The sequence below is a fragment of the Charadrius vociferus genome, unplaced genomic scaffold (genome assembly GCF_000708025.1).
Source record: "Charadrius vociferus isolate BGI_N301 unplaced genomic scaffold, ASM70802v2 scaffold544, whole genome shotgun sequence".
NCBI lineage: Eukaryota > Metazoa > Chordata > Aves > Charadriiformes > Charadriidae > Charadrius > Charadrius vociferus.
In genome coordinates, this window is record NW_009648162.1 from 386,546 (window position 1) to 409,724 (window position 23,179).

General features: G+C 50.2%; 1 protein-coding gene across 1 annotated transcript in view; it reads left to right on the plus strand.

The window, feature by feature from the left end:
• The window catches only part of DYSF (dysferlin), a 109,600-nt gene that overhangs the window by 46,928 nt on the left and 39,493 nt on the right, over nt 1-23,179 (plus strand). The window contains exons 33-41 of the mRNA XM_009884084.1: nt 1,174-1,355; nt 2,267-2,407; nt 3,685-3,719; nt 4,326-4,350; nt 7,990-8,091; nt 8,619-8,780; nt 8,980-9,145; nt 9,483-9,556; nt 18,817-18,879. Coding sequence (XP_009882386.1) covers nt 1,174-1,355; nt 2,267-2,407; nt 3,685-3,719; nt 4,326-4,350; nt 7,990-8,091; nt 8,619-8,780; nt 8,980-9,145; nt 9,483-9,556; nt 18,817-18,879 — 950 coding nt within the window. The remainder of the gene's footprint in view (nt 1-1,173; nt 1,356-2,266; nt 2,408-3,684; nt 3,720-4,325; nt 4,351-7,989; nt 8,092-8,618; nt 8,781-8,979; nt 9,146-9,482; nt 9,557-18,816; nt 18,880-23,179) is intronic.

Consider the following 23,179-nt stretch of genomic DNA (forward strand, 5'->3'; position numbering starts at 1 on the left):
GGAGGCAGTAGTGTCCCAGTCACCTTCTTCATGGTCTGGTCTTCACAGCAGGGGGTGAACTGCACCCACATGTACAATGCTGGTACCTCCTGTATCCCCTTGGGAAAGACTGCATCGTGGAAACAGTTTGTGCTCTTGGCTGTGCTGGAAGATGGCTGTGTTATCACCATTGAAACATGTGTTGCAGTCATCTTTTGGGAGAAAACCCCACACCTGAGGGCAGTAGATGAAACATTTTTGCTACCTCAGTGCTGGTGGACAGGGTGAGAAGTCATGAGGACCAGGACAGATCAGGTCAGACAGTGAGGAAATTTGTAATGCTACAGTCGTGGAGTGCTGGGAGACGTGGCCAGGGAAGATCATGGTGTCTCCAGCAGCTGGAGTTACCACAAGCCAGAGGATAAGGTTGCTCTGGTTAACATGGTCTCATTGAATGCCCAAAAGGTTTCTGGCAAAAAATTCCTTCATTAAAGGTTTTTAAGGAAAGGAGGCTGCTGCGAGATAAGAAGGAAGATCTTTGCATAGACAGACAGCTAAGTTGTGTGGACTGTTTTGGTTGTCTTGTCCCAAAAAGAGCTGGAACGAGCAGGGGTTGGGATTGGCCCTTTATGAGGAATTAGTCTATAGGCTGAGACTCTTCAGCTTGAAAAAGAAGTGTTTTAGGGTTGGCATTGTAGAAACCTGCAGAACCCCAAGTGTCAGTGCAGGTGTGCAGGGGTGGACTGCTCCTTCTCTCCTAATGCAAGAACTGGGGAGCCTCAGATGGAGATGGAGCTGGGTACTGCAAAAAAGCATGAGACGGTGGTACTTCATGCAATTTTGAGTCCTCAACAGAGGATATGGTGGGTTCAAGAGAGACAGGGCAAGTGTCTGGAAGACAACCCCTTTGCAGGGCTGCTAAACATACAGACATCACATCTAGCTTGGGAAACACCCGAGCTGCAAATAACTGGTGTACAGGGACAAGTGCTGGAGACCTTGGCCTCATTTTCTTCTCAGTTGGAGTTGCCATGGGAATGTCATTGCTGTTTCTAAAAGACCCGCAGCTCCTTCAGCCTGTTCACAGTGTTCCCTGCCCAGTGTGTTGGCCCTTGAATGACTATGGGTTGCTTTCTCCTTCCTAGACCAGTAGCTGTAATTCATCCTTTACCTCTTATCTAAAATCCCTTGCAGATCCTTATGCCATTGTATCCTTCCTCCACCAAAGCCAGAAGACGGTAGTGATCAAGAACACGTTGAACCCCACCTGGGACCAGACACTTATCTTCTATGAGATAGAGATCTTTGGGGACCCTCAGAACGTGTTTGACTCCCCTCCCAACATCGTGGTGGAATTATATGACCATGACACCTATGTAAGTGTGTCAACATGAGCTGGACCTTCATGGTGTGAGTGTGCTGGGGTGGATGGCACAAACTCATGGCACCGTTCCTGCACTCTGGAGTGCAATGCTGTTACATTTCAGGGTGGCTTAGACATTGAACTGGACACTCAGAAGACAAAAATTCAGCAGAGCTCTGCTAGTAATGTCCTTGGTGGCCCTGCTCTTGTTACCAAAGCTGCATCTACATCGTGTTTTGCAGAGCGGCCAAATTAACCATATTTCCTTGTGGAAAAAGCTTGGGACAAGATTTAAAGCAGTCACGAAAATAGAGGACCATACACAGTTGTTTGCTCTGCGGCCCAAAGGTATCCAAAGTGCCTTTTAGTGATGGCATTTGTGGGGCTGGTGAGAAAAACTGGACTGTAGCCTGTCAAGAGAGCGGACAAGAGAGGGCTGCGTGTAAGAGCAGTGCATAAGTGAAAAGCACTTAGAATCCACCTCAGGAATGTCTCAGAAACCTCCCAGGAACCCTTCTGCCCTCCCTCCTCCAAAAGGCACCACCAGGAAGCAGCAAAGGCAACTGAAGATCCCATTGCAGACCAGTGAATGGGCTTTTTAAGAGCTGCTGATACTTAATGCTATACTCGGAGCTCCTGCTCTGGAAACTGTGTGATACCATAGTAATTTCACCTTCTGTTTAAGCCAAAATGCATAAGAAAGAATGCATTTCTAGCCCTAGCAGTTACAGGGAGGAGTCTGAAAACTTGAGTCTACATGGGCGTCAAAACCATCTTTTTTTCTGAACCAGTCCCATAATGGTTTAGACATTGAGCCCGGTTTTTGAGTGGCAGGGTCTCGGCTGAGATGCGGGTGTGTGGTGATGGACTCTACTGGGCAGTGGGGTGGGAAGAAAGCTCCCCATGCCTGTCCTTGCCTTTCAGGGTGCGGATGAGTTCATGGGGCGCTGCATTTGCAAGCCCAGCCTGGCGCGCTCGCCACGGCTCTCCTGGCACCCGGTCATCAAGGCGAACAGAAATGTTGGGGAGCTGCTGGCTGCCTTCGAGCTGATTCAGAGGGAGAAGGTGAGCTCCTCATCCGGACCTGATCGTGTCTCTAATTGGAATGCTAGCTTCTTCCCTTGGAGTCTTTCCACACCCAGCAGGATCCAGCCTTTGCTGGGCACTGAGTTATGTCCACCTGGGCTCAGCATCTCTGCCCCTGCCTGTCCCCAGTTTTACCAGGACGGCTGCTCCGAGCAGACCCAGCCGTGATGCTCAGCACTGGCTGCACTGCAGCGGCCGCGGTGGGAAGCATTTAGCAGAGCCAATGGGAAGAGGCTCAATGCTGAACTGGGTACCAGTTCGGGAGGCACTGCTTGTGCCCTGCCAGCCCAGTTGGCTGCGGTGCTGAGCTCAGAGCCTCCGCACCCTCACACCGTGGAAAGAGCCTGGTGCATTTGGCCTCAGATCACTGCCCTTTGCTCACAGTTAATTTCCGGAGGGGTTTTATGAGAGCTGAAGTGGGCGGTTACTCCTGCAGCAAGCTGCCGTGCTCAGTGCTGGCCTTTCATGTAACGAGCCACGGGGGAAGGAGGCTTTGCTATGGAGCCAGCCCGGGTGGGAGAGACTCCTCGTCATGCCCCAGTGTGCTCTCGTGTGCTTTCCCACCCTCCCCGTCCCCCTGCACACACCACCCCCTCGCCCCTCTCATCTCTGGCTTTTCCACTGGCCGTGGCGCCTGGCTGCAGCCCAAATGTGCCTCTCTGCCAAGGAAAGTGGATGGACTGGAAGGCTAAATCTCCCTGTCCTTTTTCTCCCTCCCAGCCTTGAGGTGCTAACTGGGAACGAGGGTTCCGCAGCTCCCTCCTCCCTCTCTCCGATGTAGGTCCCAGCTCTGCTCCTTGAGGGATGCTGCGCTCTGTGCATGATGATGCTGCGGCTGCCGGGGCTGGATGTGCTGGGTACCAGCCTTGCTGTACCAGTGAGGGGCTGCTGGGTGATGGTCAGGGGGTGTCTCTGCTACCAGGACAGGGCACAAAGTCATCTGCATGCAGCCTCTTCTTCCTCCTCACCCTCCTCAGAAGTTACTGAACTGGGTGGGGAAGACCTTGGAAAGGGGAGTCCTGTCTTAGGACCTTATTTGATCCTAGCAAAAAGCAGATGGGTGGATTTGAGACTCTGCTCCAGCTTCTTTGTCAGAGGGAGAGCCCTGCCCTCATGCCCAGGCTTTTTGGAGCCCAGTACTGGGCATGGAGGGGGGCAGCGTCTGGCTATGGGATGACTGATGTTTCTCTGCCAGATAAAGCTGAGTTAGCACCAGGAGTGCAAATGGAATGTATATGTTTTTTTCTTCTCCACAGCCGGCTGTCCATCACATCCCTGGCTTTGAGGTAATGCCTTTCTCCTGTTTGCAGCTCCTAGGCTCTATGTCCCTCAAACTCTCCCCTCCCCTGCCCCTGCAGAGCTTCTGGGTCCCAGCACCAGCAGCTGCTCCTGCAGAGGTTTGCAGTGGACTCTGTTTGCAGCCCTGTTTTGGCAAGCAATTTATCCATCCTGTTTTAGGATGAAGGAATCCCCACATAGATGTGCCAGTTTCCTTCAGCTGATGGTAAAGAGAGCTAAAGTGGGGCAGCTCACTTTTGACCCCTAAACCAGGGCAAATGTACGTCGTTCCAGATATAATTCCTCAGGCGTCAAACGCACCATGACCTTCCTGCCCAGTGGTAGTTTCAGCATTCCTGTTGTGAAGGTCTGTGCTTCCCAACAGCTCCAGTGTGTTTTGTACCCTGCAGCCCATCTGAGCAAAGGCATTAACTGATGCTGGATTTTAAATGGTTTTAAGTTAGCCACTCTGATTTCTTCTCAAACTTGGGGATGGTGGTGTGTAAGAACTCGGAAAGCACCCTTTTTCTATTCAGTTGTCAGCTACGCATATAAGCCCTGGGATGGGCTTATGGATGAGAATTGCTCTAACTCCATACTTTCCTTCTCTTCTCCAGAGTGAGCTGTCCTCCAGCCTGGATGAGGTGAGTCTATAAGATTTAGTTGCCTCTTCATGTTGGAGCTTGTTAAAGTTGTGCCTCCATAGTGTAGCCACTTCTTTTCAGATGAGTCAAGTCAATAGCACCAGGATTTTAGTAACATGAGTGATCACCAACAGGACAGGGTAGATGGGCTCCATGCTTAACCCAAGAAGTTTTCCCAATGGCAGGGCACATTTAACCTTTGTGGGATGCATGTGCATGAGGTCTACTGGTGTTCAACCCTTCCCAACAAAGGGTTGTAAAAGCCAAAATGCTGGGCTGACCTTTGGCTGGACCTTACCTGAAATCCCAGCTGAAAAGTTTGCAACTATTCATGGGTAATTGGCTATAAACTGGGGGCATGTGTTGGACTTTTCCAGTTACTCTGAATGAAATAGTGGCCTTGGGATCCCAAGCCGCTGCTTGGGCAACCTGTCGAAGTTGGTACCCAGACCTTGCACATCCTACTGAGCAGATCACCAGCTGAACCAAGCACTGCCAGGGTAGGCTGGTATCTTGTAAAACCCAAGGCAAGGAGCTGAACACGGGATGTTTCTATTTGAGTGTTGTGGTGGCCCTAAGAGCCAGTTAATCCCAAAGTCTGGGAGATGAGCTAGGAGGGACGTGAGACATGCAAAGAACCTGGCCCCATTTCCATGAAAGGTTGGATGGGGTAAATACATTTTTGCAAGATGGATTTCTTCCACCCAAGCAGCCTTTCCTCATGGTGTGGGGCTCATCTTTGTGCTCCATTTCGGCTGAGCTGGATGAGCTCATGTAAACATAACCATCTCTCTGCTCTTTCTCCTCCATTTCTTGCCACTGCCATTTCTGGATGGGGCACTCCACAGCTCTGCACCCCTGCCTTGTTCTACGAGGGGCTCCTCCAATGGGTACCTTTTATGCTCAGACACTTGACTCTCCTCTGTTATTCTGCTTCTGCCCAGAAACGAAGCAAAGTCCCAACAGAGACTCTCAGAGAGACCAGCTCCTTCAGACACAGCCTGGCCTGACCCACCTGCTCCGCAGGAACCCCATCCAGACCAACCCACTCAGGCTGCATGCAAAAGCGTGATGCCGCCCTGAGGTCTCCGGTGCCCTTAGCAGTAAATAACGAGCCTTGTGCAGAATCAGGCTCATACATGCATCATTCAGGCTCCTGATGTATCTGAACAACCAGGCTGGCACCAGACTTCCTTCTACTGCATTTCTGTTTGGTGCAAATGGGAGTAGCCTTTGGCACTGGGATTTTAGCCCGTCCTTGAAACAACATGACCCAGCTGCGTGCTCAAACTGGGAGATGTTTCCAGCCACTGTTTTAACTGGTCTGATCTGTGTTAACTTTCACTCATCTCTCTTCCAACCCTGTATCAAAGTTGGGGTTGGACTAGATAATCTCCAGGGCTCCCTTCCACCCTGATTGCCTCTGACTTGTCTCATTCAAACCATCCCAGCTGCCAGCAGACCCCACAGGCCATTTCATGGATGTCTCCTCCATCCAGCAGGCTGTGTCTGGCTTGAGACCTGTGTCTGGGAATTGCTTGTTTGCCACTGTCACCCAACCCTTCCTGCTCCTGCCTCATCCCCAGGACTCGCTGCTCATTTCTGTACCATCTGGTGAAACATTTGGTGCTTGTTCATTCAGGAGAATGACTGCAAAACAACCAGGAGAGCAGCAGGGGTCGAGAAGGACTTAGAAATGGCTAGTGCTAGCTGAAAACGTTGCAGTGTTAGTAGCCAAGCATGCACTCTCGGCTTTCAAAGCTGCTGTTGAACCTGGGGAGGACGGGGGGCAGGCAGGAGCTCTTTCCCCAAGGCTTTCCCCTTTTCCCATACAGATTTGCCAGAAATGATCTTGAGTCCAATGGCAATAAGGAAATGTGACACGTGGTATTTGCATCAGCCAAGATTTAGGTGCTCTCTTGAGGGAAAAAACCTCCCTTTTTGGGAACAAAGTGCGCAGCCATCTCACAGGTGCTGTGTGGAGTTTGGGCCTACCTGGCGGTTTAGAGACGGGCTAGGTGGCTTCTCCAGCTCTGCATCTCTAGTATGCAACTTAAATGCAAATTAAGCACATTTAAAGCTGGAAATGAATGTATGTCACTATACAAGGACAGACTGAGGCTCTTCTTGGTTCAGTCCATGCTTAGGCACCTTGATGTGCCCTAAGTGCTGTGAGTCACAAACAAAAGCCGGGGATAACTCTTCAAGGGCTTCCTTGATATTCCTCTACCCCAAGGAAAGACCAGCTTATGTTGATGGTGCAATGTCTGAGCAGCCTTAAATTAAGGCTCTGGGTAAGTAAGCGGGTTACCAGAAGTGCTGAGCACCCAAGCGATGCTGGGGATGGTCTGCACCTCTCCCTTCTCATTAGGCACTCATCCCCAAGATAACCTTCCCTTTCCCTGCTAGCACTAACCATTTCTGCAAGCATCTGGACCATGGGAGGGAAGACTGTCTGCCCCAGATTTACTGTCTGCCCCATGTGGGAACCCAGACATCTGCCCCAAAATGAAGTTATTGAAGTCTTCAGCTAATAAGCAGCTTGATTCAGCAGCCACCAGGAATTACCAATGGAAATTAAAGCTTAGCGTCTTGTATATCTAACATGCCACTGTGAAAAATTCCTTTGTATAGCATTTATATACATCCATATGTAAACCTGAACCAATCATATAATTGAAATACATATACACACTTAATTTAATGCAATAATACTCCAGCCTGAAAAGAATGCCAGTCTCTTAAATTGGTTCCAACTGCCCTTGGTTGAGGGCTGCATTTTTAGATGTTTTGCTTTCATTCCTGCCTTTTTGGTGACTCTGAACTCAGAGATAGAGGTCAAGAAGAACCCGAGCACTGGGAGGGCTCAGAGCCCGTCCTCTGCAAGCAGCCGGGGAAGTCTGTCTCCCTGCTTTCCTCCTCTGTGAAAGCAAATTTCGAATCCCTCACTTGCCATCTTAGATTTGGTCTCACCCTGAAGGCAATCTCCTTCTGCAGACATGGTGCATAGACAGCTTTATCTGAGCTCTGTCCTGTGACCTGCAGCTTGGCAGCTGCCGGGTAAGGTTTATAGCTGAGCTGTTGTATGCCATGAATGCACAACAACCCCTTCCTGCACTGGGAGGCGACACCGACCCTCCATCCCACGGTGCTGCCCCCACTAAACTGTCTGCTGCTCTTCAGCAGCTGGTCACCGCATTTCATTCTGTCCACCTCAAGGAGCTGTATTTCACTAATTAACCCCCTGCTGCTGCTTCATCTCCTCTCCTCGTCCCTCTGCTTAACTATCTCACTGAGGACTTGGTATGGGATAGATGCTTTTTCATCCCCTCCTCCTCTAAAGGAGGCTGAACCTCGATGGAGGGCAGGTCTCTGTTCCCTTGGAAAGGCTCAGAGATCACTCTCAGCAGTAGATGTTTGATCGTTTCCAGGGTCAGATTAAAGGGAGAGAAACAGTTTGCGGGCACAGTCATCCCCCCAGCCTTCATCTCCCCCTGTCTAGGTGTCCTGGACACCAAGATGAGTTTTGCAGGGAGAAGGAGACTCTGGGGGGATGCAACGTGGGGAGGAGGAGGTGATGGGGTTGTTGTCCTGCTGTGGCATGACCTGATGTGCCCTTGGCATCTCTGTTCCCTGCAGTCTGCAGACTCTGACCTGCCGTACCCGCCTCCTCAGCGGGAGCCCAACATTTACATGGTCCCACAAGGAATCAAACCAGTCCTGCAGCGCACGGCCATCGAGGTGAGTGATGGGGAGTGCACAAGGCAGCTCGCCCTCTTGCAGAATGAGCACTCCAAATGTGTGTCCCTAAAGGGGAGGCTGAGACCCAGAAATGAGATTTAAGCTAGACTCTGGATACAGAGTCCCACCAGTGCTGGGAGCTAGTTCTGCTCATGGCTTATCTGTCAAAAAATGTTATCTTGCTGAGAAAACAAGTCTCAGCGAGCAGTCAAGTTCTAGATCAGAGCACAGCCCTGGACCACACTTGATTTTCAGAAGGACAGTCTGCTCACATCAGGATGATATTTGCCCAAAACAGAGATGCTCCATTAATAGATAGGCAATTGTGGACCTGGTGTATTGGTGCATACAGAGAAACGCTTGCTGTATGACCTGGCTTCTCCCAGCACTGCCTGTCCTACAGAATTGATTCATCTTTCCCTCATGGAGGGCCAACCTTTAGGCTTATCTCCACTGCTGAGCTCAATGAGAGACCTAGAGGCAGACCTTTGGCTCAGCCTTTGCTGTCTGTTGCCCTCACCCTTCAGATCCTGGCCTGGGGGCTGAGGAACCTCAAGAGCTACCAGCTGGCCAGTGTCACCTCACCCAGCCTGCTGGTGGAGTGTGGAGGCCAGCTCGTGCAGTCCTGTGTCATCAAGAACGTCAAGAAGAATCCCAACTTTGACGTCTGCGTGCTCTTCATGGAAGTGGTGAGGACCTGGTCCCTGACCCTGCAGTGATGGGGTCATAGCAGAGCTGGTTGGGAAGGACCTCTGGAGGTCCCATAAAAAATGCATCATATGGTGAATATAACTCTGTCCTGCTCCGCATCGGTTCCCTTTGGGGAGGTGCAGAGCAGCTGGCCTCCCTGCCCTGCATAGTTACGTGTTCCGTCCCCTCTGCCCACAGCGTTTACCCAAGGAGAGCCTGTACAGCCCCCCCATCATCGTCAAAATCATTGACAACAGGCCATTTGGCCGAAGGCCCGTGGTGGGGCAGTGCACCATCCGCTCGCTGGAGGACTTCTACTGTGACCCCTACCAAGAGGAGACAGATGGTCCCCAAGAGCACTCAGGTATGTGCTGCCATGACAATCACACCAGCTTCACACCCATGGCCTTCTCCAGGAGGAGCTGTGGGGCGCTGTATGTGTTGCTTTTAGCTCAGCCCAGCTGTAGATCCAACACAAAAATCCCAGGAGGTGTGAAGGAGGAGTTTAGCTCTGGGGTTGGTTGGTGAGATGGGTTGTCCCTTGGTGAAGCTGTTCAACCCTCATGAACGTGAGCTTTGGCTGGTGTGAAGGCTCTGGGCAAGGCTGAGATCTCTCCTGGAGCTTCATCGCAAGGTGTCTCGGCTTTGGAGTTTCTAACAACTGGATGTCCTTGTCATGCTCGTGCTTGCTCTGATTGCAGATGATGTGAGCCTCACACCCAGGGATGATGTCCTAATTGACATCGATGACAAAGAGCCTCTTATTCCTGTCCAGGTATGGAAAAAATCACTATGGTGGAAATACACTGTTGTCTTACTTTGTGTGATATGGGGAAACTTGTGCAGGTACAGTGCTGGGGTGGAGACCGATGCCGATTTCTGATGTGAGGCCGTGTCTGGTTGTAACCTCCCTTTTGCAGCTTCCACCTCTGTTTTCACCCACTCCCCTCAACCATGCCATAATGAACAACTACAAACTCATCCTTCTCCCCTACGTTTAATATGAGGTGTCAGATTTGCTTTCCGGGGGGAGAGACAACAGATTGTCTTGATGCCAGACTCTTCCCTCCAGCACCTCTTCCTCAAATGTATGGTTTGGTTTGAGGCTGAAAAAGGTTTTCACTCACCCCCTTAGGGCTCTGCTCTGCGGGATGCTCTCTTGGAAATGACAGTCACTGCCCCAAAGAGCTGACAGCCTTGAGGGGACTTACCCCAGCACTGGAGAGGGTGAAACAATGCTCACAGATGGGACAGTTTGCCAAAGGCCACATTGGAAGCAAAGGTTTCCTGAGACTCGGTCATCCATATCACAACCATGTAGCCAGGTCTCCTTTCCCCAGTTTTGCTTTTTGTTTGCAGCATGCTTTGCTGGTTCCAAACCCACTTGCTGCTTTCAGCAGCTTCAGTGACTCTGCAGAGGGTCACAGTGGGGACTGTGACTGCAGAAGATCTCTTGGTGGTGGGAACTGGACATGCTTTAGCAGGGAAGGAGGAATGTGTTGCTGCAGTTGCAGAAAGCAAGTTTCTTTGTGCCGTGAGTTTGAGGGGTCTCAGCTGTCCCTTGTAGGTGGACCAGGCTGGGCATGCCGCTGGTGTTGCTGTTCCTCCTTCCTGAAGAACAGCTGGAAGGTTTCTGGCCACACTGGTGGCACTGGCCCTGTTGGTGCTTTGCAGTTCTATAGGCCTTGGGTTTCTTTGCCAGCAGACGCGTCCTCTTTGAGGAAGAGACCTGTCAGTGCTGATTGTGTGTGTGTGATGCACAAATCTGTAGGTGACTCCGATTGCTCAGGAGCAGCTGAAGGTGTTGTCAGAGGCGTTTGGTGGAGTTTTTCATGGTCTCCTGTTCCCTTTGTTGTATTTAATGTGCGCTGGCATTTCGTTCCTCCCTATTTTAAAGGCTGTGGGTGCTGCATGGTACGTCGGGCTAGAAAAGCCTGAGCTTTCTGTGAGAGATCTGCCTCTCAGGTGTGCCTCTTGCCTTGTCTTTCACTGCCTGTAAAAGCAATATGTATAATTTGGGCGTCAATGCTTCTGCTCTTTACTCATCTTCTTGGTGACACCTCAGTGTTTCTGTTCATGAGGACTTTACGATCCACTGGTCCGTGCCATCAGATATCTGCAGTTGTGTCCAAAGGTGGGCTCCGACTGGGGTCCCAGCATCAGGCTGTCCCTGGAGATTCAGAGCTGGAGCTGCGCCTCTCTCCTTGCTGCATACCTCATGCTAGGTTGTCTGCTTCAGCTTTGTGCCATGCAAGTCCTCCCTGCGGATGAGCAGGTGTTGCTTAAGCAGGAGTGTGCGTTGCATGCTGCAACCTCTGCCCAGTTCAAGGCTTTCAGGCTTTGGGCTAAGGAAAAAAATCAAGATTTTGGCCAGTGCCCAGCAAAAGCTGTGGGTGTGGTACTCCAGCCTGTTGTGGTCTTGACTGCAGCTGGCCCTGCTCATGCCTACCTATCCCAAGCACTGATGAGTTCCAGGTTGGTGGTCTCAGGCAAGGTCATCCCGCAGTACTTGCAGCGAGGCATGTCAAATGAGCTGGCTTTTTGGGTTCTCCACCAGCCAAGAGGTGGGACGTTCATATGCTCAGCTCCCTGGGACGCTGGCATCTTGTCCTGAGATGCTTCAGTTTCGATTAGAAACTGGACACTGGATTTTGAAAACATTGGCTGAAGTGACCAAGTGTCATTAAGACAGAAAATACTACTGACAACCTAATCGGCTTTCTGTTCACTTGCCATTTGCAGATTTGTCTTAATAATTTACAATTGTGCTTCATCTTGTATCAGTAAAGTAACTGGAGCATGTCTGCAAAAAAACACACCAAAGCAAGTCTTGGAACAAGAGTCTTCACTTCTGCAAATAAAAAACTCCATTTTACAGCCTAACATAGAAAGTACTTGGGAGAAAAGTGAGGGGGTTAGGGAATAACGTAGGTAGGAGGGTTGGGATGCAGGTCCTGACTTTACCTCTGATTAGCTGTCTGATGCTGGGCAAGTGATGTCCTTTTGCTGCACCAACGAAGACGGTGGCACCCAGCACTTCTGCCAAGGGGCAAGACTCTCTGCAGAGACAGTTGTGGGAGGAATGGATCCCTGGGAAAGGGTTTGCTGCTTCTGCAGAGGTGGGCACACACCTACTCTGCTCTGATGAGATCCCACCTGGAGTACTGCATCCAGTTCTGGAGTCACCAGCACAAGAAAGACATGGACATGTTGGAGAGGTTCCATAGGAGGCCACTAAAAGGATCAGAGGGCTGGAACACCTCTCCTGTGAGGAAAGGCTGAAAGAGTTGGGGTTGTTTAGCCTGGAAATAAGAAGGCTCCAGTGAGACCTTCTTGTGGCCTTTCAATACTTAAAGGGGGCTTGTAAGAAAGATGGGGACAAACTTTTAGCAGGGCCTGTAGCAATAGGGAAAAGCGTAATGGTTTTAAACTAAAAGAAGGTAGGCTCAGACTAGATATAAGGAAGAAATTTTTTACAATGAGGTGGTGAAACTCTGGAACATGTTGCCCAGAGAGGTGGTAGATCCCCATCCCTGGAAACATTCAAGGTCAGGTTGGATGGGGTGCTGAGCAACCTGATTGAGTTGAAGATGTCCCTGCTCTTTGCAGGAGGGCTGGACTAGATGATCTTCAAATGACCCTCCCGACCCAAACCATTCTATGATTCTGATTCTATTTTGAGGGCTGGGAGTGTGCATGAAGGGTGGGAAGGTGCTGCCTGGTGATAAAGACCAGGTAGAGTTTGCTTTAGCCATGGGCTGAGGCCCCCAGCAGAGGGTTTTTCTGTGCCCCTCCTGACCCACAACCACAGATGGGGCAGCAGTGGGTGGACTGGTTTTGCATCTGCAACTCCAGCAAGCTGTGAAGGCATGATTTCTTATTTTTAATAGCAAAATCTACTCAACCTTCAGTTTGGTTTGACTAAACTTTTTGGGGCGTATTTTGAAATGTACAGTTTAGACTCTTTTTTTTTTTTTTGTCAGTTTTCAGTAGAAATTGTGTTGTGTAGCAAAATAACAACATTCAATGCTTCCAACGTGCAATACTGCTCTTCGAGAGCATCAGAACGACTGTCTGCATGCCGGTCCTCTCCTGCCATTTTCTGACAGCAAAACCATTTGTTAAATGAAACTGATTTTACAAAACGTTTCCTTTCCTCTGACCTTCATCTGCCAGTGCTGTTTCCCAGCCCTGATTTTTCTGTGCCTTTGCCAGGGTCACTCCAGACCCGCAGTCGTTTCTGCTCTATCTCCTGTGACTTTGGTGGAGGTAACGAGAAGGAAATGCAATTCCCTTTGGGAAACCAGGGTTTTGACCCAAATTTGCTTTCTCATGGGCAGCCAGCATGGCTGGGGCTTGGGCTGGCTGCCGTGATGTGGGACGAGGCAGGCGCTTTCAGCCCGGTCGCTAATTACCCTTTTACTCTGCTTAATGGAAATTCTCCTGCTTTGTTTTGCCAGCGGTTTATTAAACCGGTGGCTGCTTTTTTGAGGGAGGTGAGGGGAGGAAAATTTCCTCCCATGAATATCCTTTACGAGAGCCACAGGCGAAGGCTGTGCTGGGCACGGAGAGGGGGCTGTGGCCACCACGGGACCCCAGCTTGGGGCTCGATGTGGAGCTGAGGTCCTCTATGAACTGGTGCTGAAGGTGCCTGGCCACGGTTACGTTGGACCTTCATGCTCTGCAGGGCTGGTGGGACTCCCAGTTTGCACCCTTTCCTCTGTATGGGCAGGATGGAGGGAGCACCCTGGGGTTCCCCCACTCTGGGGTGCAGGTTGGGGGGACTCCCTGCCTGCAGGAGACGCCTCTGCCCAGTTCTGCTGTGCCCGTTGTTGCTTGAAATGCTTTGATCAGATTGCCATGGCTTTTTAATGACAAGACATCCTTTCTACAGATTTTTCTTTTCTTTGGGCGCTTTCTAGTGGTGAAAAATCAAGAGGGTTTTTCATGTTAATTTTGCAGCACTTCATTCCCTTTCAGTGCTTCCCCCGAGACCTGTTCACTTTTTCCCTGTTTTCCCCAGGTTTTGTTGCACCTGGTGGTGAGTGCAAGTCAAGAAAGAGAAGCCCGGGGCTCACACTCTTCTTACGTTTGTGCTCCAAAAATGGCAGGATTTCAAATTTCTTTTGGCTTTCACCTTTTTTATTGCAGTTAGTTCGGAAAAGAAAATGAAAAATTGTCCTTCAAACCTTTTTTTTTTTTCTCCTCCATCTTTTGACCAGTGTTAACCGTGAACGTGCCTGTTGGTGGTGGCATAGGGTGTGCAAGCCAGAGGTCATAGGTGCTGTGTAGACACACATGCACTGAATGAACCGAGATGTAGATGCCTGAATTGACTTTTATCAGGCCACTGTGTTTGGGATACAGCTAGCAGCAGGCACTGGGCATGGCCCTGGGAGTGCAAATCTATCCCCATGGCTGCCGTTGGGAGTTTTCCTATTGATTCCTTGTGCTGGATCATCCCATTTACACCTGCATTTGAGGAACCAAAGGTGCAAACCTCCACCACTGCTGAGCTGGTGCTTTGGCCCCATCCATCGCTGAGGGACCTCTTGGAGATGCTGACCCAGAGGTGAAGGCAGTTGGGCAGGGTATTTTGGGGTAGTTTGGGAGGCAGAGCAGGATCGTGGCGTGCATGGACCTTTTGCATGTGCAGCTCAGCACTAAGCTGGGTGTCAGAAGGTGACAGGAGAGGTGGGATGAGAGGGGCAGCCCGCTTCCCCTTTGAGCCTGTCCTGAAACCTGCTCCTCATTAGGCTAATTTGGAGTGAAGCCAGAGGCTCTGTTATTGTGTGTACGCAGTGCCCTGGCACGGTGGGGCTGTTTAAATTGCAAACAAGAATTAATCCCCTCCTCAGATGTGGTGGTGCATCGTGGGGAAACTGTTGCTCTGTGAGCTGCACCCCGTCACCGCAGGCACCACAGGATCTGGCCCTGCTCCCTCAGTCTCTTCCCACCCAACACAGACAGCTCCAGGCAGGAGGGGGGGGTGAGGGAGACCTGAGCCAAGGGCCAAGGGGTCATGTTTCAGGTGCCTACACTCACTACGGGCTGGGCTGGTGGGTCCCCCACGGGCAGGTTGTGATGGGAGGAAGGGAAGTAGCAGTCCCTGACCCTCCTCCAACTCTCATCCTTTCCAAAGGTTTGCTCTGGATGCTCTTGTCCAAACACGCTTTCTGCTCTTCACCAGTTTTTACAGTCAGTGCAATATCTGAGCGCTCCTGCAGAAGCTGTAGGCACTTCCGATGGCATACCAGATCTGGGTCGCTCTGTCTGTCTTTTGAATTGTAGCCTGTCACTCATTCCTCTTAGTAAATTTGTGTGCTTTCTGTACAAATTCATGGAAAGACACTCTTTGCCTGGCTCTGAAGTTCTTCTCTGAGACTTTGGGGTGCTCCTTGTTGTGATGGAGACTCATACACCACTGAGGAGTACATGGATTAATGCTTTATCCTCGTACAGCTGGCTCTCCATCCACTACTTGCTTTGAAAGTTAGGACCACCATCGTGTCCACAGCAGGTAGGGATCCAGCACAGGGACCTGCTGTGCCTCCAGCAGCAGGGACGTGACTCTGCTAGAGTTAGAGCTCTGTGACATGGAGGTGGCCCTTTGTGGCTCTGGTGGCTAGGCCATCGTCTGGCAGGAGGAAGTGAGGCTTCCTACCAACCTAGAGGCACAAGAGGCATTTTTGGAAGGTGACAACCAGAAAATGGGGCCCCTGTCAGGGAACAGAGGGTTGTTGATAGTTGTATCCTCGGCATTTCTCTGCCACTGTTTGTTTCTTGGTGGAAGTGAGGACCTGTCACCACTCTGGAGATGTTGCAGACTGAGGAGAGCATTTACTGGGTTTGGGGCTGCAGATGGGGGAAGATGCCTCTTTCTGCAATGTCGTTGCCGCTCCTTGTGCTGCTGGAGCCATGGGCACTGAGCGTCCCAGTGGGGAGGAATCTGTGGTCCTGGCTGGTGCTGGGGCAGAGAAGTTCATGGCAGCTGATCCTCTGTGAGATCCTCAAGGCTTGCCCCATGGGCTGGCTGCTCAAAAGCCCTTCCTCAGTGTTGCCTGCCGGTGATCCTGGCTACCTTTTCCTTCTTGATACTTGCTTCCCCCAGCAGCTTTTGGCTGGGATGTGCAGAAGTAAATCTGTCTGTAAGAAAACCCAGCCCTCCTCCCCGTTCCTGTGTGCAGACCTCATCATTAAGGGACTCAGGCTTGGTCCAACAATTAACAAAACTTCCAGGAGGGCATTTATGGGCAGTGGGTGCCGAGGACAGAGGTGAGCGACCATCTGACTTCTAAGGATGCCAGTGAGGAAGAGGAGGGCTGCGGCAATGAGGAAGGGATGTGCAGGTAAAGGGGGGCACCTCTGGCCTCATCAAAATGAGGTCCCTCAGCCTTAGGTTGCAAAGTGAAATGAGGTGAGCTCTTGCTCATATTTGACTTTCCTTTAACCAAAATAAATGACACCATGTATTGCATTATGTAATTTTTATTTTTTAAATGTCCAGCAAAGGTCAGAAAAATATTTCCCTAGCAATGTCCCCAGACCTGAAGGCAGGGCCTTCTTCCCCAAAAATAGTCGTGGGCAACAGAAGTAATGAGCTGGGATTCCTGCGGTACTCCTGAGGCTGGTACGGTGGAGCGGCTCAGCTTTTCCCTCCGGACAAACACTGAGGTTGATGGGGCTCTGCGGGGCTGTGGCTCTCCCAGACCTTGCAGGAACTTCATCACGGTGTTAGGAAACCTGCTCAAATCGGCCTTTTGGGGAGAAAAGCTATGGATGGGGACACATGCACTTTTATACAGGTGTACACAGCGTTTGCTGCTCGGGGGTTGCTCCCCAGCAGCGGTGGAGCAGCACGGGTGCAGCAGAAGTCCCTGCAGCTGCCTGAAGCTGTGTCAGAGGAAGGAGTGAGACAGAGGTTTGCAGCTGGAGGGACCCCAGCTCTGCAATAAGTACTTTGTTCCCTGGGGCAGTTTGAAGCCTATTGAAAGCATCTGCAAATTCGGATCAAACTCCGGGAGCGGTTTAAATGGGAGACAAAAGGATGAGAGGGGGAGAGGGATGTCACCAAGCCCAAACACTCTGCTGCAGTATTTTCAAAGTGGAAGGCTTTGACATTTCTTTACTGAAACAAACATTTCGCAAACAAAACACTCTGCAATGGATTGAATTATTCAGTTTGACCCCAGATTAATTATTTTCTGTTTGTTTGTTTGTCTTTCACTTTTGCTCTTTGTTTGGGGAGTGGAGGAGGAGGGTGCATGTTCCTGGAAAGCCAAACGAAAATTCCCACCATCTCCCTGCCTGACCTCTAAATTTTGGCCCTGGATGCTGTTCATCCCATGCCCTCCCTCTCCTGGTGTCGGACATGGGTTGGGGTGACTTTTCCTTAGGTGGTCTGACACCATGCAGCCATCGGGGTCCCTCCACCCCACTCTGCTCCCCGGGGCAGGTGAGGGTGAAGGAGGAGTTTCAGTCTGCAGAGGCCATCCTACCCCTTCTCCCTGGGAAAGGCGATGGATCCTAGGCCAGCAGCCCATGCCTGGGGCCGCAGTGTCCATACCGTTTGCTCTTCCAGTGGTGACCTTGGAAGCAGGAGCCAGGATTGTTCCTGCCCATGCATGTGTTTCATTGTGTGGCTCCAAAGGCGTTCTCCCTCCTTGCCAAGCCTGGCTTTGGTCCCTCCTCTGATGGATGACTGGAACAAAGGATCACTTTGTTGTCCTCATCTGAAACAGAGAAAACAAACAGACGCAAAACTCCTCTGCTCTGAGGTTGCTGAGTGTGTTGTCCATCTCGTCCAAGTGGGGTGAGAAGTTCAGCCTGAGGTCTGTTTAAAACAAGTCTGTGTGCACATGAACTGCATCATGGTTACCAAATGCAAAGAAAAGAAGCTCCTAAAACTCATAGAAAAGCAATTTTTTCTGTAGCAAGGTCTCCTGGGCTAGGCCTTTCTACTTTGCTTCTCTGGGAGATGCACAGGGAGCAGGGTTTTGCAAGGGCTGAGTGTGGACAAGCGGCTGTGGGATTTTTTGGGCGGGCCAGATGTAGATCTGCCTGTATTCCTGCCTGCTCTGCACCGGCAGCCTCCCCTTGTTCTCTGTGCTCTTTCCTGTGTCCTCATCTTCATGGGAAGCAGAGCAGGAAGGACAACCATGAGGTGCCTCTCCAGCCCCAAGGGATGAGCAGATGTTTCTTTCTGCTGATAAAATAGTCCTGGAGGAGCTGTCTCCCACTGGCCTCTGAGAGTTCCATGGGTGCCTAGTGGGAACTGAGCCTGGGGGAATCTTTCCCCCATGAAGCAGCTGTAATTTCAGTGTTTTCAGCTTGACCCAAGGTCTGGTTCGATGAGGTCCAAAGCAGTGTGTTCAGGGACCAGCCTGAGCTGGTGAGCAAGAGGACCACAGCTGGGCTTGGCCTGATGCTCAAAACCAGCTGTTTTCCGGTGAGAACGTCTCATTTCTTCCCCTTCTCCATCTCAAAGGAAACACACCTTGCAAGACAGAAGTAGAGCTGCTGTTTGCTGCCCAGGGCAGGGGTAGATGATGGCAGCTCTCGGTTTGCCAATGACAACGTGTGCTCATGCTTGGTGTTTTCTTTGTATCAGACCTTGGCCATGAGCTCTCTGAATCCCTTTATGTTAAAAACACCCTGGGTCAGATCCCTCCCTGTCTTCTGTGATGAACTTGGCTCACTGCGTTTGCAAGCCCTCAGTGTCCACAGGAGGAGTTGCTGTCCTGCGCTGAGAACTATTAACAGCTTTTCTGTAACGTGGGTTTTTGCTGCGCTTTCCCTTCAATACCCCACTTATCCTCAGCAACCATTCAAACCCAGTCCCATTTGATGAACATCAATGAAAACCCAAACCCTTGATGCCTCGTCCAGGGAGACCTAACCTTATAACCCAGGGGAGGGGGAAGACAGCACTGTTTCGGTTCATTCATTTTATTTCTCCTAAATTGTGCTTTTGCTGATGTATGTTAAACATTGTTTCCTCTAACCTCATTGATAACCAATCATTTTAATTTGTAGCTTGCGGAGGGTATGACCAGCTCAGCATTAATTAACATACCGGCTTCTCGGGCCCAGCCTCATGTATGTATTGCTTAATTTCTAACTTACTTGCTCGATTAATGGTTTTCATGAATGATATATGTGCATGTATATATGTATATTTAAAGGTTTGCAAAAATTGAGGGATTTCTTTGTGTGAAAGATCCCCTTGCTGTCCTAGGAAAAGGGAAATTGCATCTTGCTACAGGTGTGCGTGCATTTCAGCAATTGTTTTCCTTCATGCCAAAGAAAACGAGGTCAGTTTTCGGAGGAAGGATGAGGAAACTTCCTCCCTCTCATCCTTATGGAGCCAGCAGTATTACATACGTGCTCGAGGTTAGATTTCTTCTCAACAGCCTCTGGCTTCTCTATGCATGCCAGCAGAGCCTGGTAACTCGGTGGAGATGGTGTGTCCTGGGTGGCTGCAGTGGCATGGTTGAGGACTTGATGGGACTTCTGTGCTCCTAGCTTGGGGACCGTGATGAGTCCTAGGCATCATGTTGCTATAAGTTGAACTAAGAAGGTGTTGGTCTTCCACGAGGAGGAGGGTTGCACCCCATGGAAGGTTTCCTCTCATCATCAGGGCTTTGTACAGTCTGGTTCTTGCAGGTATACAGCCTAGTGCCCTCAAAGCATGGGGATGGGGGAGATGCTGGGCAGTGTCTGAGCAGTGACAGGTCCCTCCTTGCATAGTGTCTCCTTCTCTCTTCATGCATTTTTCATAAGAAAATGAGATATTTGGGATGTTCTTGGGTTTTGTAAGAAGGGCAATGAGGCTGCTTTGCTTTCTCAGGGCTGACACTCCAGAGGAGCAGTTCTTCATGCCCCAAATTCATCCCTAGCAGGGTTGATGACCCTGGGGTTCTTCACCCCTCTTAAATCCTTCTTGATAATGGCCCATGACTTCCAGGACACGGGCTCTTCCTGCCAAGAGCCATGCGCTTTCCTCCCATGTGTTTCAGGCCAGAATTAGTTGCATTGCTTTCCACTTCTTTGCTGCAAACAACAGTGACTCCTTCCCACCAGCCAAGGCCGGAGCGGTGCCTCCACGCTTCAGCCTTGGGGTGTAAAACACTGGTGAGTCAGCCCAGACCTTTGGAAGAAGGTGATCTTGGAGGTGTTATTTATACTGTGTCTTTGGGAGGAAAAGTCTCCCTTTGAGGTCTGACCATAAGGGGTGGAAGGAAAGATAAAGTGGACTTTCACTCGCTGAAAATAGAGTAAAAATTGAGCAGGCAGAGCACATGGAGTAAGAAATGGGTTGCAGCTTGATGGCAGCTGTAACTTTTGCATGCAGAAGCCCCTGAGGGCCATCTTTCTAGGTCTTGGCATAGGGTTGGAGGCATGTTTAACGTCCAGCCTGTCTCTCTGTAATACGTAGATATGTGCTTTGTTGGCCCTATGCAGATCTCTCCAGTACCTTTGCGCCCACAAAACATTGTTCGCTTGATGCGGCTTCCTTCGTCGCACAGAAAAGACAGATGGGTGGCTGTGCTGGGATGCAGAGTATGGAAACAAAAGCTCCATAAATAGCCGCCTCTCTCCCTCTGTTCATCAGCATCTTTAATTTATGTGAATATGTTTTTGGTTTAATTCAAATAAAATTTTACAGAAAAAAAGAAAAGAAAGCAAAAAGCTGCAAACCATTAATTTAAAATAAAAGCAACAGAATATTAGGCAGTAATAAACCCATTCTCCTGGCCTTCACCAGGAGTCTACAAGAATGTGATTAAATATAATAAACCTCACGTCGTGGAGAGCTGCTGATGCTTCCCAGGGGAAACCATCCTGTTTTGGAAGGCACATCACTGAGACGGCCTGTGCACGTCTTCCTTCCCGTCTCCTTCTCCTATATAGCTGGGGAACTTCGCACGAAAGCGGGAGCTGTGGAATGAGGCATAGGGACTGCAGCTGGTTAAATATTAGGAAAAAAACTTTTACAGCCAAAAAAATCCAGCCTGGTGTGGAGTGTGTGAGGGAGCTCCTGAACTTCGCCAGGTTCTGCCTCCGACTGTGGTGTTAATGACCTGAAGGAGGGGGAGCGTGACGGGAGATTGTGGGCTTAGCCCTCGTGGAGAGCTGAGCTCGCAGATCAGTCTGCCCATCTCCTTGGTGGAGTCCACAAGAGTTATTTTTTCCCTTCATCTCGAGCATATGGGTTATCTGCCTCCCCAGCAGTGTGGCCTCAGTGTGCTGCGAAAACCTCGAAAAACCCCAGACCCACAAACAGCCGGGACAGGCATTGCCAGGGGGACCCAGAGAGCCACCAAGGAGGGCGATGTCCATCACCTCTGCTCCCTGTGACAGCAGTCCCCTACACCTGCCCGGGGGGTAAAGGCTGGGGAGAAGTGATAGTGTGGTGGGGACATCAGATCGGGGCTGCCAGAGCTGATGCTTCAGGCTCTGCCTGGAGCCTGCATGAATCCAAGCACTTAATCTGCAATTGTTTATAACCTAGTTCATAAACCCTTTCTAATCTGGCCTCTCTTCACACTCCTCTGGTGTAGCTGTTGCCAAAGTCCTCCTAGAAAAATTCAAGAATCAGCCCTTCGTCCCTCTCTTGTCTCTCCTGAGACTCTTTGGCATAAGCAAAATGAGATGATTTTGCAACACTGATGTCTTATAGACCCATGTCTCTGCTCCAGATCTGTCCCCTTCCCTCAACGTTGAAATCCTGGCTCATCCCTCTGGAGTTCAAGTGATTCAATCATGTTCAAAGGGTGAAAGAGAGACTCATGAATTCTTAAAATGTAAAAATAAGCTCTTTCATGAGCCGTTTCCCCCTCCCTGCCTGGGAGGAGCACTCTGTAATTATCCACAAGCTCCCATCTTTGTTGTCCTGTAAATCCCCTTTTCCAACTGTCAGGCCATCCCAAGAAATCAGGCTAGAGCATCTCCTGTCTCATGTCCTGCACCATGGCACCCTGTCCCCACCTGGGCTTGGCCAGTGTCCCCTCGAAGCTCTCTGAGGATGGATGTGCTATCTCCCTCTGTGCCTCTGCCACAATGCCCACCAAAACCAACCTGAGAGCATTCAGGATGAGATCCTGGGGACCTTAGGGGTGACCTAATTTCCCTTAATTTGGGGAAGCCCAGGGGACAGCAGGACAGAGGAGAACCCGTAGACATCATTAGCAGAAGGTGCAATAACTTAGCAGAACTTGCTAAGATCAAAGCCTGTATTTAGTCAGCTGAATCATGACTAAAGCTCAAGTAGATGTAGTATAGATGCCACCACCAGAGCCAGTCACACTGGGATCTCTTTATGAACAAGGGACTGTAAAACCCTCTATGCCTTTGGCCTGTTTTGATATCTGACTTAAGAGCAATATTTACATGGAAACTGGGGCATGTTCCCATCCTTCTCCTTTTCTACAGAGCATAGCACAATGGCAGCCGAATCCTGAGTGGGGTCCCTGTGTGCCAGGGCAGTACTAACAATAAATGGGTGTTATTGATTGTTAAGGGTAAGAGGAAAATACAGGAATGCTTCTGAAGAATCGCTTTAAAATGTCAACAGATGCAGCTAGGAATTACCAGAAAGCTGCTTGTGCAGCAAAGAAGCAGCATGGTATATTTGGGGAGGATACATTGCATTTTGCAAAGCACCTGTTAGCCACCAAAGGGCTTTGAAGGCCCTAATCCCCTTTGTCAGGGTGTCCTTGCTCGTGTCTCCTCCAACTTGCTCAGGCTCAGGATTGAAGGGACAGACAAGCTCCTTATCCTGAGAAGTACAAATAAGCTTTCAAGTGCTGTTCAGTGAAAACATGGGGTTAGTGTAAAAGCCCCAGCGTGGGTGGCAGGCGGTGGGAGTAGAGGGGCCTAGGTTTGCAGGAGAGCTGTGGAACACCCTTTGCAGAGGACCTCCCACGTCGTTAATGCCCACGCAACTCCTGCCTTCCCAGCTGTGAAATGGTCTGGCAAGATCTCCTCTCCACCAGCCTTAGCTTGCTGGAGCAGTAGCAAGAGTCAGGTGGTTCCGGAGCATCTCCCAGAGGAGGGGAGCTCACGAGGAGCCCTCAAACACCTCTGAGCTATGAAACTGCAACGAGGAGCCTTGCGTTCTCCCCTGAGAAGCCCTATAAGGTGCTTTCTATGCAGTTGTTCATACAGTTATTTTGGCTTGTGATGCTTTGGTTGTAAGAAATACAAATAACCCATCAAGTGACAAGTTAGCAAAGCTAACCCAAGACAAAAAAAAAAAAAAAGTCAAAATCTGTAAACTATTTGGAATAATTGGTTATTTGCTGTGTTTGCTAGTTCCAAATCAGAGCACATATTTCACGGCTTATCGTGTTACTGTTAGTTGGAAGAGCAGTTGGTGTTGGATATCTCCTGCTGA